Genomic DNA, 16,280 nt, shown 5'->3' with positions numbered 1-16,280 from the left:
GACTTCACGTGTGAATGGGGGCATTGACATCCTGGAACAGTCCATCAGTATAGAATTGTTTCATCATAAAATAAAGGTTATCACCCAGAATAAATGTATTGGTTTATAATGACCCTTCCCTCTAGAGTCTAGGGGGACAAGTGGACTAAAACCATGCCAGGAAAATGCCTGCCACACGACCCCCGCCCCCCCCCCCCCCTAGTTTGACACGTCATGGCTAGTTTGACACGTCACATGCTACTTAAAGCATAATGAAATTTAGAATTTTATAATTGTTGTAGGGTGCCCCAACTTTCAGCAGCTGTCAAAAATTCACCCAGGGTGGTTGAATAGAAACCAATGTTGTGGGATATGTTAGTAGACACCTTTACAAAACACATTGGTGAAGAAAATTCTTGGTAAGAAATGTATTACCAGATTTATTATTTATTATTAATATTCCCTGACCAAATGGTTTTGTCCCCACTGAACTCTAAAAAATGCATGTGTCTGTGCAAAGAGGGGTTCATGCAATGCACCTCCTTAGTTGTCAACAGACTGCTGACACAATCTGATCACGTCCTGCACGTCCTGTCATTCTCAGTCACCTGAAGAAGAGTTGCACTTCTTGTTTTCACTACTTATCGCAGTAATGCACAGGCATCGCAATCATTGAATGTGAGCTTTCAACCTCAATTTCAGTTTTTTCTTTTTGTATTTCCTATAGATGTGCACTTTAGTCACTGTTCCTTCTGAAACACTAGCCAATCGAACTCCTTCTGCCATCTTTGCAACAATAGTAATTTCTTTCCTCGTCATCTTGATGCATGCCAGTCGCCAGAGTATGATAGGATGTTAATTTGCATGCAAGCCATTTGTATAATGGAAGCATATGCATTTGTTTCTTCACTTAGTTATTCAGGGTTTTCCTTTAATTTGCCACCTGCCTGCATGTGGCGAGTGTGTGCATTCAGTTTGTCTGTGCCTGTGTGTGAGTTCACATTTGAAATACACAGAATGATTATATTGATTATGGAAAGTAGACAGAACTGAGTGTACATCCAAAGTGAGGGTGAATGAATCTTGGGTGTGATGCCAAAGACTAGAATGCTCTCTCAATGCGAACATAAACCACTGGTAAGCACTACAGAAGCACACATTTCCATTTTCAACACTCTTTGCTCACAGGAATGAGAAACCCATTCAGTCACAATTACAGAAACAATTATATTAAATAAATGAACTTTCATCCTCAGTAACCTGTTGATATTATATAAACGACTGGTATAATTTGATTAGCCGTGCGTAGTAGAAAATATAAAAGAAAGGGTCTTCTTTTAACATAGCTGGATGACAAACACATAAATCAGGGCAGAGAGTAAAAAAAATACCCAGCTCGATGTGGTGTACAACAATATGATCGTTAATGTTAAGTTAAATGTCACCATGTCCTTAATGGTAAAACTGTGAGAGACACAAACTCCACATTATTTCACTTATCTTAAAATTATTTTTTTAATAGATTTAAATAAATTATATACCCAAATCATCATGATTGCGATTTGTAAGCAGGAAATGACACACAAATGTGACTATTATGGGAACAACTAATAAGTATTTATTAAACTGCACGCTGATATGTTTACAGATCAAACACATCCCGGACATCATCTTTGTTATAATTATTTTCCAAACACTGCGTAGGTTGTTCTGAGACCAGAAAAGCCGCTGCATAATTTTAGTTAAACACATTTCTTTTTAACAATAAAAGCTCACTAACAGAATAAAAACCTTTGCGTTTCATCTACAGACACCTGCCATAGCTGTTAAATGCAGTACCGCCATTGAGGGTGGTTTTGGGACCAAAAATAGGCCTAGAGCAATGTGGTACACATCAACACAATGGTGAAACTAAGGCAATAGATACACACTATAGATGCATAGATGCACCATGCTGTTGAAAGTACTGATGTTGTACTCTCTCTCTCTTAAGCAAATCACCATACAGATGTCATCTTTTGGTCAGCAGATACAAGTCAAAAGTTCACACTTTCCTACAGTACAGCATTTGACAGTATGTACCCCACCCTTGCTCACCCAAACCAGTCAGCTGACTCCTCTCAAGATGTCCACTGTCACAAAAGAAGGCTGTTTTTTAATGGAACCCAAAATGAAACACAGATTTGTCTTGCTTGTATTTTTCCACAAATTGGATGCCATGATTATATTCCTCTAGCATAATTTGCATATTAGAACTAATATGCAAATACATCCAGATGCCATATGGAGTGTTGCTGGGATCGGGAGAGGTGTGTGTGTTCTGAGTTGCAGGGACAGACCCCCAGGGGCCTGGAGAGAATTTCCCATACTCTCTCTTAGGAGCATATCGTACTGTAAAATAATGGACGCAGCAATGCAGAAGGTAACCCCTACACCGTAACTCTATGGCTGGGGGGAAGGTGGGGGCACAAAATACACAGTGCACCACTCAGATGAAGGGCGGGCCGACCTTGGAGAAAAAAAAAAGGAAAAAAAACTAAAACAGTCAAGTAGTCAAGTAGAAGGGTGAAAAAACACAGGTTTACAGTCCTTCAGACGTATTGTTGAAAAATAGATGAGGTGGGATAGTAGATCTGGTGGTGAGACAGCATCATGTCTCTTTTGCTAGTTGTGATTGGCCAATGTGTTGATCGCATGGTCTGTCCACCTGTCTGACCGCTCTCTGACCAACACATGACCCCTCAACGTGCTGCCATGTGCAGTCCACCACCATTTGCCGTTGTACGGTATGTGTGCATACAAGGATTATGCATTAAGCTCGGTTCATCAGTTCAATTGGGCTAATTTGTGTCAGTCCCTCTGTCAGCCTGTGTACTCGGGAGCCGAGTCCTCCGTCTCATGATTTGCAAATTCCGAGCCTGTTTGATGCAGATTTGTGGCCAGACTTTCCGTTGATATGTGATTGAGGTGGGGCTCTGGCTTGTCCTGGCTCTTTGGGGAGGTTTTCGATTGGATCTTGCTAATCTCCTCTAGAGCACTGGCCAGAGAGTCCAAGTCACCGCTGTCTTGGTGGTGCGCCTCCCACAGACTTAGTATGACTGCTGATGGGCTCCGCTGCTTAGCGAAGTAACACAAGTTCCTGTAGAGGAATGGAGAAAGTCCTGTCAGACTTTGAGTTAGATTAGGCGCATGCTCTCTGTGGTATGTCAAGGGAGATGCAGTTGTATGTAAACTGTTAATGGCTGATCATGTATTTACTGGACAGAGCGCGCTTAGACAAAGTGAGTGATAGCAGTGGTTTTCAAACTTTGTGTGACCAAGGCACAGCAATAGGCAAGACAAAATCTCAAGATATACCTGTTTACATAGCAATCTAGCAATATAGCTGATCTACAAGCTCACAATGCATCCCGAGGCATCATGCTGTGTGCTTGTAGATCTGCTAAATTGTGTAATAAATAGTTAAATAATTAAATAATAATCCTAATAATTAAAACAGTTCTCACTATGCTTCCGGTAGATGAGTTATCATTGGCCATTGCCATTAGAACTTAGAACATAATGCTAGCTTCCATATTTATGTTTTTAACATATGAACCAAACAATGCAGATGTCTGGAGCTACCTAACAACCTGTCTGTCTGCATGCAATCAATACATCATACTATAATTCAGTCAATGTCTGTCTGTGTGTGTGTGTCTGTCTGTGTGTCAGAAACAGCGCGTTATCTCATAATTGCCTGCACCAATCACTCCCACTTTTCACACAGGCATTGACCATATGAATATGGAGGTCTTAACAGAGCCCTTTATTCGATTTGACACATTAATGATTAATAATGAATTTATTAGTGAATTAAAACGCACCCGGGCGCAGTACCCCCCGTGGCCCGGGGCAAATATCTCACAACGGGTAAGGGCTAGTGGTAATAACTTTCTAAACTTAAAAGGTTAAGGCAGAAATCCTATTTAGTGAAGCAAAAAGGGATTGCTTTTATCAAACCAAGCATACGTATTGTGTCATTTTAGAGTCTGATTTGACTCTAAAAGAAATAAATTATATAAATATATTTTATATAAATAAAGTTACCGACACAGCATTCTTTCATCTAAGTACAGGTATGACCATTCCTGAATTCATGCTTTTATCTCCAGTAGGTTTGGCTACTGCAATGAACATTTAAGTCATATTCAGAACTCTGCTGTTAGACTGCTAACAAATACAAAAAAGAAGGGAACATATCATTCCAGTCTTAGATAGACACTGGCAGTTTAGGGCTGGCCTATATGCAGACCCCCTGTATTTGTATGTTCCTTCATGAGATCTCAGATTCTCTACTGCAGGCTTGCTACAGTAAATATGCATAACCCTACCCAAAATGAAATTGGAGATGAAGCTTTCTAAAATTAATGTGTGCTCCCAAATTATGGAACACTTACTGTAGCCTAAAGATATTAGAGAGGCTAGCTCTGTTTACATCTTTAAATTACCCTTAAATGCATTATCTGTAACTCGATTTTTCAAAAATAGATCTGCTATTTTTCAATAGCTAAAGCATAACATAATGCTAACACCATATTGATTGAACAATCTAAATAAGCTACATTCTGCACAACTATGACAATCATCGCTGTCGGGCAGAAACCATATTCGTTCATAAATGACTGCCCTATTTTATTAATTGACATACAACAGTCGATATACAGCACACAACAAATTGTGATATGACGTGTTGTGAGCTTATAGATCCTCTATTTTGGGTATTATTTTTGAAAGAAATTGGAAGAATTTTCACTTATATTGCCATGCCCAAAATAGGGACATTGGGTTGAAAGCGGTTAAGTCTGTCTGCGAATCTGTGTGTTTTATAAATAGTGAACCATTGAAAAGCAACATTAGATCAATTGGAAATTGGAATACAGGACCTTCTTTTCATTTCCTGAACACCGACTAATTTTGGACATACATGGCCTTATACGTTTCCTTTATTATAATTAAGTATTTGATACACCACCTAATATTCTGACATTATTCAGTAGTGGAAACACTGTGCTCAACCATGCCTTGCTGCCATGACAGACCTACAAACTTCATAGGGTGTGGAATCCAGTGGGGGGCAGTATTTCACTTCCAGTCTGTAGTGTACTATCTGCCACAAGACAAAATAATCCACCCAGTTTCTGAGGCTGCAGCTATTGGTCAAATGTGGCTGAGTTGAAAGGACCTAAACATGACAGAAGAAGGCTTATCTGGGTAATTTGGAGCCCCAGAGGACTCTCAGATACCAACTTCTCATGAATCACACACTTACAGGGAGATTAGGTCTGAGCCAATGCATGGCATTGGCAAAGAGAACATTTGGATCAAAAATACCAGTACAGTGTCCCATAACGAGTATAGTATAGGATAGTATAGAACAGTCTGTTTCATATTTGTAACGATAAGACGATATCGAATGGGATGGGACTTGGAATGAGAAAGTGATATTCATTATGCTGACTGATATTTGCTAACTGTCTGACATAGATAGCAAAGTCTAAGAGGAACAATATGATACCATTTATTGCCTCAAGGGAAAGTCAGTTTGCAAGGACAGCACAAAAGAATGCACATTATACGCAACAGTAGGCAACATGCATTCACAGTTAAATTATCAGTCTGGTCAGTGTACTGTACTGTAGTAATGTCAAGTTAGAAAATGAATATAGGCTACTTAACAGTATACCATTCATACTTAGCAGTTAACATTAATGAGTTTAGAAATACTCTTCCCAGAAATATAAGTAATAATAATAATAATAATAATAATAATAATTATTATTATTACTTGCGCAAGCAGAGCGTGCAAGTAATGTTATTAGTCATGCGCTACGATGCGTATGTCCCTTAGCAGCATATATGACGTCATATGCTGGCACGGGACATACGGAAGCAGACCGTGCAGGTATGTTTTCCGTCATGCTACGAAGCGGATGTCCCATGACGTGATGAAGATATATGAACCAATGCCAGGGTATACGCATCAAACCACCCAAGTAACCACAGTATACCACTAATCAACTCACAAATTAGTAATTACATATACATATACGGTATACATAGACATATGAGCATATGCGAATAAAAAAAACGAGAGGATAGAAAGAAAAAGCAAAACCGTAAGGACCAAGAAAATAAGCGTAATAAAAACCGAATAAATGAAACCGATGGACAACGAAAGGAATGGCTTTCAAAAAGACGGAATTCATACGTTAAAAAGGATATGAGTAAAATACCACTTGAAATTCAAGAATATAAAAAACTTAAGGGAAACAGACGACTTCGAAATATCCGAACAAAATAAACGGATGTAAGACGAGAGGAACGGTTGGTTATGCGTAACAAAAATCTCAAGAATATGGGAATACAAAAACTAGAGGAGATCAACGAAAATGAAACTCATAAACTAGAACTGTGTGATCAAAAAATGGATACAAAGAAAAACCAAAACCATAAGGACAACCAAATACGTAAGGAAAACCAAATAAATAAAACCGATGGACAAGGAAAGCAATGTTATTGAGAGTTTAAACTAAATAATATTATACTGTATATGTAACAACATATTTTCTTTTCAATTAATATATTTTTTCATCTGATATACATGACTTATTTTTCTTTGAGAAACTACAAGTGGATCCTGGACACTTCTAGAACGATGGGACTGTATTTCCTTTATAGATTTTACCATACTTCAAAATAACTTTTTCCCCCTACAAAAGCAAGGTACGTAGCAAATAGCTAAACCTAATAATTCATTGCAAACGTTCTTTCACAGAGAGGCTGAGATTTGAAGGTTTGTAGCGGTCTACAGTACTTGCACGCTCTGCTTGCGCACTAGTAGGCCATTTATGGCCTACTTGTGTGCAACAAGCAAGTAGGCACTCGACAGAGTGCAATTCTAGTTATAATTATTATTACCCTTATAATAACAATATAATTAAGTTTAACCATTTAATACACTTGTCATATAACTGTGTCGTGCATGATAGTGATCTACACATTGTAAGCTTGTACATCTGATATTTTCATTATTTTCTAAAGTAGCGAAAACAGACAAAATGTTTTTGGGACAACTTTTGCTTAACATGCCCAAAATAGGTATGTTGGTTTGAAAGTGTATAGTAGTTTATTAAGCAGAATAAAATAAAAAGCATGTTAGTGAGTCGATCACCCATTCTCCTGCTGCTTGAGAAGAACAAGCACGGACACAGTAAGAATCATGCGGTATGGGCTCACCTGTCTAGGTGTAGTTTCTGGGCTAAGAGCTGCCAGTCCTTGCCTTTGGCATTGGCAGTGTCGAAGGTAGCGCAGATCCTCTGGCGTATGGACAGGGGGATTTTGAAGGCCTTGGGACCTGTCTGCGAGGTGATGGTGCAGTCCGTCTGCATAAAAAATGGCACCGACTCCTTCTCAGTCTAGAGAGGACCAAAATAAATAAATAATAGTTTAATACAATTTGTGACATCTGTCACCTGTTCCACCAAAAACAGTCGGATGCCACTGAAGCTCCTTCAGAAATAAATTATTTTATGTCAAAAACCTTGATGCTTTGGGGAGGAGAGGTTGTCATATCTTGGTCTTCATAAATTGGGAAAATAATTCAGATGAGACATACCATTTTTTGAAGCTTGTAAATAGGGTAGGGTGTAGGGTGACATGCAATAATGAGACAAGTTTAGCTAACAAGTTAAAACCCACTGTTTGGGTTTTTTCCCTTCTGCCCCTGGCTGCCTGGTAGTTAGAGCTGATTGCTAGGACTACAGAGGCCGACAAGCCAATAGCAATCAACAGACTCCCGAAAGGAGGTAATAGAAAGTATGTTAAAAGGGGGAAATAATATTGGCATTATTGGAAAGATAAGAATCTTTTCTGCAGTGCACATATACTATATAAGTTCTCAGTTATATTATATCTGACTGAAATACTTTTCTACTTTTCACTTTATCTTTCCACTATGTGCCTGGTTAGAGAGGGGGGAACCTGGTACTGCAATACCTTACTTATACTTTGTTGCATGCCGTGTCGCGCACTCGAAATAGCCGATTCAGAAGCTCACAGCGATTCAGATCGGGATGTGTTGTGAACTCGTAGATCTGCTATTTTTGATCTGCGACAAAGGCATGGAACTAAATTTAAATTAGGCCCTAAGTTCTATTCATATCCATCATGTTGGGACTAGGATCATACAAACAGTTCATAGAGCACCAAAGTCTTGACGTCACTGTCAGTAGAGGGCGTCAGTCCCCAGGTTCGTGTACTTTTTATTTGCATTGTAATCTCCATAAGGGGATTTTAGATCGCCTCATATAAGAACTGTGTTTAAAATATGGATATGAACTATGAAGCATCGACTGAAGGTGGAAATGTACAAATATACCCAAAGAGTAACAAAATAAGCGTTAGAAATGAGTCAAACAACCCAGAGACTACATTTCCGGGTAGGCGGGTGGCTGCATCTGCCCGTCGCACAACAGAAACTGAATGTTAATTACGTTTATTCTTAATTTTATTTTATTGATATTTAATGTTTCGTGGTTAGTGCGAGTCGAGTCACTACCAGCTGAGCTTACGTCAACGAGGAATCTCAGGAACGCAATGTGTTGACAGCTGGGCGTGACGTATATTAGCAGCGACATTGCCTTCATATGTAGTTTCAAGGCTTTTGCGGCCACATTAATTCAATTTTCTCCAGAAACTGGCTGTATCAAATATGAATGGACATCATTAACGACGCCACTCCCCTGACCGAAAGGCCGGGGTGGTTGGTTTATTTTTCAAACACAGTTCTTATATGAAGCGACCTAAAATCGCCCTATGGAGATTTCACTGCAAATAAAAAAATACATGAACCTGTGTATTGGCGCCCTCTACTGAAAGTGACGGACTTCGGTGCTCTATACTCGTACTTGTTTAGACACCAGGGTGCCTTCAAAGTTTGGCTAATTCACTTTTGAAAAGAGTGAATGTCTTTTTCCCACATGATTGCCCTCATTTAGCATCTCACTGTCTTGTTGATTTTGTCTCTCTCAGTACTGCGAGGTTGAGCAGTCAGCCCCACTGCTGCCGTTTTACTGCAATATACTGACCGCAAAACCTGCATGTTGGGTGTTGCAATCTGTAATTACTGCACTGCCTTTGTTTGCATTTGCATGTTATTCTGCACCGCGACTCCGAGCTGGTTAGGGTTCCCTGCACACGTGAGGCAGTTGACAAATAATTTAAATGAATGAATCACATACATTTGAAATTGTTTACCTGTTGTCTAGGCTTTATTGTTAAAACTTTATTTTCAACCCTTGTCTGACTATAACACCATTGTATCTGCGGGTTCAAATACAGTACAATACAACCAAATGTCCGCTGCGTGAGAACTATAAAGCCGCACAAGAATCTAAGTACAGCCCAATGCTTTTAGAGAGCGTGTCCTTTTCTCTCTATTAATAACAGAATGCCAGCACAGGGGAAAGCTGGCCCAACGGGCCAACACTGCTGTCAATGGCCGCACGCGTGCGCACACACACACACACACACACACACACACACACACACACACACACACACACACACACACACACACACACACACACACACACACACACACACACACACACACACACACACACACACACACACACACACACACACACACACACACACACACACACACACACACACACACACACACACACACACACACACACACACTTCTGCGGAAGGTTAGATAAAGGTTGTGTGAGAAAAGTAAACTGTCCTCCAATGCCTGGCAAGGAGGAGAAGGAAAGAGGCAGGAAGGTTTCACCTCGGCCACGGCCGTGTAGACCTGCAGAATCTGTTCATGACCCTTGACCTGGCGCACGCTGATTTTGCAGGAGAGCTGCGTGGTGGCGGGGCTGTATCTCTCCAGGGAGAAGGCACAGTGCAGGGGCTGCTGGTTGCTGCACCACACTTGGGGGAAAGGGAATTCCTGACATGAGGAGAGGGGAGATAGAGGGGAGGAGGAAGGAAGGAAGGAAGGAAGGAAGAGAGGGGTAATGGGAAATGTTCAGTTGTAACATTTCTCAGCACATAAAGTACATATAGTATACATGTCTTTGAATCTTTGTCTGCTGTCTGCTGTTTATTTCTCTCTTTTAGTGGGTGAGATGATTTCACAAGCCACTTTTTTGTTTTTATTGTATCTCTCTTCATACATTTCTCATTTGTTTCTAACCTTTCTACGCTTTTATAATTTAATGTATTAATTTGCTCCTATTATTGTGCAAATAAATCATATTAACTTTAATGAATGAAGAGGAAGAAGAGGCAAACAGAGGACAGCATTAACTTTAATACGGCATCTCTCTAAGATGACTCAACTGCTTGTCGTTCGTGTGAACACATTCTCACAAACGAAAAAAAAAAAACTGTCACACACAAAGTAAGATCAAAAGGCAGTTGGCTTTGAAGCCTAAGCGATGATAGCTTCATGCGTAGAAATACGTATTTTTCGAGGACAGACTGAAACAGAGGGGGAATGAGAGAAGCAGCGGGATCCTCTTGCAAATACAGCCCCACATAATTCTGATCATAAAAAGTCGTTCACAGGGTTATATGTATTGTGCGCAGCATTTCTCTGAACGTGCCGGGCTGTGGGGCTTGGGAGCAGAGGAGAGAATGATGGCCTTTGATGTATAATTAATTTCTGTGGAAACGGGGGCACATCTGTGGGGAAAACGTCCTTGACCTCTGGTACAGCGCAGATTGCCTGATATCTGCATATTAAAGTGACCTGTAAACGATTCGTAGTGAGGAACTTGGCTTTAAAGGTGAAGTGGGGGCCCAAGTAACGTTAACCTCCCTAAGACTGGTTTTGACCCCACGCCCCAACCCCACCCGCCCTGCCCCAAACCCGATTCATGTGATACGTGGCAGTTAATTGACGGTGGTGGCGGAGGTGGAAGGAATGATGGACATGGAGAGACCAGCTTGCTCTTTAGGACTAAAAGCTGACTTGATGTATGGCGAGCCACGTGGCCATTATTCTACACCTGCTCCAAGAGAGAGAAGAGAAGGTGGAGGAGGAGGAGGAGGGGGTGGTGGAGGTTCACAGAGCCTGTCTCCCTCCTAAGACCCTCATAAATAACAACGTAGACACTGTGGAGGTGTCTGCTTTGTGTGAAACACGCAGCAGGCCTCACCCCTGCATTCAGACGTTGGGAGCAATAACACAGCAGGGACAGAGCACTCGCCCATTCCACAGAGGAATGACTGTCTAGTGTCTACCACATACAACATTATTATTTCACTTTCATAAGGAATATATATTCATTGCTGTGTACATTATTCCAGTGTACTGCAGAAAAAACATATTAAAAACAACTTAATCTATCGCTCAAATGCATGTCTGCAAGACAGGTAAGCTGAAGGAACCAACATTTCACTGACAGATAACATAGTATCTCTCTTGGCCAGGACCCCCAGCCCTGGCGTTAGTACCAAAACTAATTTAATTTCCCCCTTCGGAGGAGAAGATTAAGGACTGATCTGCTTAAAATGAATGAATCTCTGTGAGTGTTGGCTCACTGTCATACCTGACATGTGGTAAAGGGCTTGATGCTCCACAGAAACTGGGGGACGTCTTGGATGGACACCTGCAGGCTGAAGGTGTTCGCTCGGAAAGGCAGCATCTTTGGCTCCTCGAGGAGCTGTCCCCCTCTGCTCTTCTCCGTGGCTACCACTCCCTGGAGAGGAGAGAAAATGCAAGGAGAAATGTGAGACAAGAAACGGAAGGAGAGAAAAGGGAAGGAGAAAGGAGAGGAGAGGAGAGGAGAGGACAGGACAGCATAGCATAATATAGGGGATAAACATATTAGTGATGTTACGGCAGCTATATGGACAATTCAGGTGTAATTGACAATAAAATAAGGGCAAAATGTCCCGCTCTGTCAAATATTATTTCTATAAGTCACAGTATGAAAGTTATATACTCAACTATAATTGGGAAATGCTTAAATTGGTACCAGGTGCGCCCAGGTCCACCTTCCCGTTGACTGAAGGATCATTTTAGACAAATGCAGATATTTGCAGGTGTGGGTGAGTCCACTATTTTCTTGCAGCAAATATCACAGATATTAGCATTGAGGTTTTCTGTCCTATAGCAAAGTATGACCTAAGCAAATTAAAAAATTGCATGGGATGTCAGAAATATTCGGCTTTCAAGCCTCCAAGTCACAAAAAGGAGCCAAATCCATGAAAGAAGCAGCACCTTTGTTTGAACTTCCAAAACACATGTGACATTGACTTTCTTCTCCTATAAGCACATACTAGGGCATGAAGTCACTGTAACTAAAAGCATGTGGACTGGGAGGCATTGTCCTTGTATCCCCTGGCCCGGGGGAGCCCTGCAGCGCTGGCCTTGGTGCTGAACTACCTGCACCCCCTCAGTTCCCTTTGGGATGCCACAAAGTGAGGAGGAATACAAGAACAAGAGAAAACAAGTCTCTTTAGACTGGCAATTCCTTCCAACCCACCTTCTGAACACGATGACCTCCAGCAGATATGTCGCCACCTGTTGTAAGATGTACAGTAAATGGTCTGATTTTCTATAGCGCCTTCATCTAAAGCACACTGACAGCGTGGGCAACCATGCAAGGCACCAACATGCTCATCAGGAGCAGTGTCTTGCAATTCAACATGTAATCAGATGGAGCTGGGAATAAAACTGTTTAATTCCAAGATGACCTGCTTTGCCTTCTGCCACCCCCACAAATGAGCTCATCACAAAACTTCGACACAAAACTGGGCTTCCACAAAATGGCCGCTGAGTTGTCTTAAAAAATAAATAAAAAAATACACTATTCTGGACCTCATTAGCATCACATTTGTGCCCGCAAACATGACAAGATTGAAGTTTCAATTTAATGCATTGGAAAAGTGTGCATTGGGGCTTTAACATGCATCTCCCAAATTAAATTTGTGATGATGAAAGAGCTCTTTGATTGCCGCTCGCAGGTATTCATCTGTACTCATTGTTCTGTGTCCCTGTGGGAGGTTGGAGCGTCTGGGCTGTCTATCCGTAGCCATCTCAATCACAAAGGAGAACAGACAGTGAAGAGAACTGTGACTAAAGCCAAGCAGAACTGATGGATTCTGACTCCGTGACAATGCGCGTGCGCACGCGCCTGTGTGTGTGTGTGTGTGTGTGTGTGGGGGGGGGGGGGGGGTTGGGGGGGCACTGCCAATTAAGAGAGAGTGTGGGTAGTGACTGTAGTGTGCGTGCGTGCGTGCGCGCGTGCATGTCTGTGTGTGTGTGTGTGTGTGTGTAGTTACCGGTACATACAGTATAGTATGTCTAGTGTCATATATATATATATATATACACACATATATACACACGTACACACACAGCATTGCTTGTAATGAGAAGGACTTTCATAGTCAATTGTTTCCTTCCATATAATTGACATATGACGTATGCAGCGTGTGTCATGTTTAGCATTTCATCTCAGTGAGCCAAAATGTGCAGTGAGCATGTGGTTTGTGTGTGTGTAACTGTAGTGTGTACGCCTATCTGTCATTGCCATAGGTGTGAAACCAATCAACCATTGGCAAAACGCAGATGAAAGATGCTGCTAGGAAAACAAATGTGACAGCGGGAAACCTGTTGGATGAAATAGTACATCCCTCCTCCACCATCTGCCTTTGTCTCTCAAAACAGCCTGTCGGCGACCGTCCGAATAGCCCTGGAGGGAGGCCACTATCAGTAGTCCTTCCATATAACAGCTAGCATGGCTCCACAATGAGGCCTGTGACCTTGGAGAATGACTTCCTGTCACAAAATGGAACATTTCCGTCCAGTTCCTTTTTCCACCTTTTTTAATGAAAAGGGCCAGTGGAGATAAACAGTTTCAAAAGCTGAAAGGGAGATAGTGAGGGGCAGGCACAGGAAAGCGCTGGCAAGATTCAATCCCAGGTCAGCTTGTGGAATATATGGCTCCAATTTGAATGGAAATGTTCCTCTAACTCCCAATTTTGGTGAGGTTTTGTGTTGTTTTGTTTTGTCTTGTTATTTGGAAGTCAAATGTAACCAAATAGACCTGTTACAAACATATAAGATATCGATAAATGAACACTGAGGGACCCATCTTTTGCCTGGTGCAAGACGCTGCTAACTGGCATTTTCTGATTGATGCAGATGTCGTTTTTATGCCCATCGCCCCTGTGGTTTAGATAACAAGTAATCTTGTACCTATTAGGGCCCTGGACAGGTTGGGTCTTAAAATGAGGTGTGGTCTAGCTCAATCAGGAGTGGACGCACTGCTATCTTATGAACAGACATAGTGCTTTGCGCTAAGACCAGCTTCAAGTTATTCTCATCAGCCAGGGCAGTGATGCAAATATTTCCTTCCCATTTAGACGGTGCAACGCTCAACACATTACCAGGTCACCATCAAATTCGGGGTTACCAGCGGACGGAGAGTGTAGGCGCCTGTCCGTCAAGCTCATCATCATACGTGGTTTAAAAAACAACCCAACTGAGAGTGAACATATGATTATTAGGTAATACGTTTAGAAAGAGACGAGTGGTGAGGAGAGAGTGATGGAGAGAGATAGGGAGTGAAAAATGTATTTACTGCTAGGTGGTCCCACACTTTCACTTTTCCTTTGCAGAAAATGATCTGCATTAATGTTTCCATTTGAATAGCATTGTAGTTAAAACAGTAGTTTTAAACACAAGCTAAGCTACTAAGTTAAAAGAACACTAGCCTCGGTACCCAGGCTTTCATAAAGAACACCACTAAACAGGTAAACAGGAAACTGACTGAGTGACAGGCAACCTAAAGTGGAAATGGGGGGCGTGGCTGAGGAAGAATGTGTGCTGGTAAATCAGGTCTGAGCCGGCAGGGAGTACAAATTGTAGTACTTGTTGACCCGAAAAATGCAATGTGATTCTGATTTGCATATAAAACACCCCCTACTGCACCTCTCCTCCCACACTATTGCATGGCGAGTCCCCGAAATACCAACACATGGAGGCAGGGAAAAACACCACTTTGCCTCCGGAAATGATCAATTCAGTCATTCACTGCACGCCTCATGCCAATCCAGCTGCCCTAAAATAGGGCAGTTATTTATGGTTAAAGGACAGAAGAAGTAGGTTGGTAGTGGCTAGGGTTGTCCCTAGTATCAATATTATATCCATATCATGATATTAAACTGGAAATTGTCTGCGATTTGGGATATTGTACTATTGTGATATGGCATAAACGTGTTCTATAAAATAAATAGATCGAGAAAAATCGGTATCGGCAGATGCCGATCAAATTATATCAAATAATATATAGGCCAGAGCCTATATGTGCGGCATGCGCCTGGACCACTAGGCCACCGGGCGCCCCAACCAGGCAATTTGTCTCTGCAAGCCCGAAGGCATGGAGATCAGGGAAGAACCTCCGCCACAAAATGTTCACATTATGTTATAGCACCACCAGGAGGCCGATTTATTTATATTATGCCTGGATGTCCATGTGAAAAAAAATACTTTATTCTAAATCCCCTAGTGGAAATTCCATGACGTTACACAGCAAGGGGAGAATAAATTAACATTCTGATGCTTCCAGCCAGTACACACACTTCGTATAGAACCATCTATTCTAAATCATATGAGTGCTCATGTTTCCAGTGTGCTGCTTGTGATTGACTTTACATTGAAGCTACACACACACACACACACACACACACACACACACACACGTGAAATTGTGCTATGGCAGATAGAAACTCAGGGGACACAGAGGTAAAAAGTCTGGCATCTGCTCGCCAGTCAGGCTGGGGAATTCATAAACCAAATCCAGAATACATTTTAAAGCCAGCTGCTACTGACGGCTGCTACATGACAGGGAATGCAATCGGGACGCTGAGTCACTCCCGAGGCCTGCTCTGCTCTCGCTCTGTTCTGTCTGTACAGCTCAGCTCGGCTCGTCTTGTCTCAGCTCATCGCGGCCCGTCTTCTGTTCTGTTCTCTGTTATCTGTTAGTCTTGTCTCCCGGGGGGGAGTTTCGACGTGAAGCTTGATTTCCCTGACGCTCATTGATGAGACTTCAATGCCTGAATACTCCATAGGTCATTGAAGGATAATCAAGTCAAGCGCCATAAAAAAGAATGATTGGTTAACATTTGAAAGGCAATGATTACAGTACATAGGGCTTTGTCTCTCTCTGTTAAAAAAAAAACATGATAATCTATCAGACAGCGATGTTAATGCAGCAGTATGGTTTCTC

At 41.7% G+C, this 16,280-nt stretch overlaps 1 protein-coding gene across 3 annotated transcripts in view; it reads right to left on the bottom strand.

Moving 5' to 3' along the window:
- Window positions 1-1,549: 1,549 nt before the first annotated feature.
- The window catches only part of unc5db (unc-5 netrin receptor Db), a 203,397-nt gene continuing 188,666 nt past the window's right edge, over window positions 1,550-16,280 (bottom strand). For all 3 annotated transcript variants that reach the window (XM_080765408.1, XM_080765410.1, XM_080765409.1), the window contains 4 exons: window positions 11,592-11,741; window positions 9,821-9,985; window positions 7,258-7,436; window positions 1,550-3,118 (listed from right to left, as the gene is read on the bottom strand). In XM_080765408.1, coding sequence (XP_080621534.1) covers window positions 2,842-3,118; window positions 7,258-7,436; window positions 9,821-9,985; window positions 11,592-11,741 — 771 coding nt within the window. In that variant the 3' untranslated portion in view covers window positions 1,550-2,841. The remainder of the gene's footprint in view (window positions 3,119-7,257; window positions 7,437-9,820; window positions 9,986-11,591; window positions 11,742-16,280) is intronic.

This window comes from Protomyctophum bolini, assembly GCF_963924005.1.
Source record: "Protomyctophum bolini genome assembly, chromosome: 6".
Classification (NCBI taxonomy): Eukaryota; Metazoa; Chordata; class Actinopteri; order Myctophiformes; family Myctophidae; genus Protomyctophum; species Protomyctophum bolini.
This window is presented reverse-complemented; position numbering and strand designations above follow the sequence as displayed.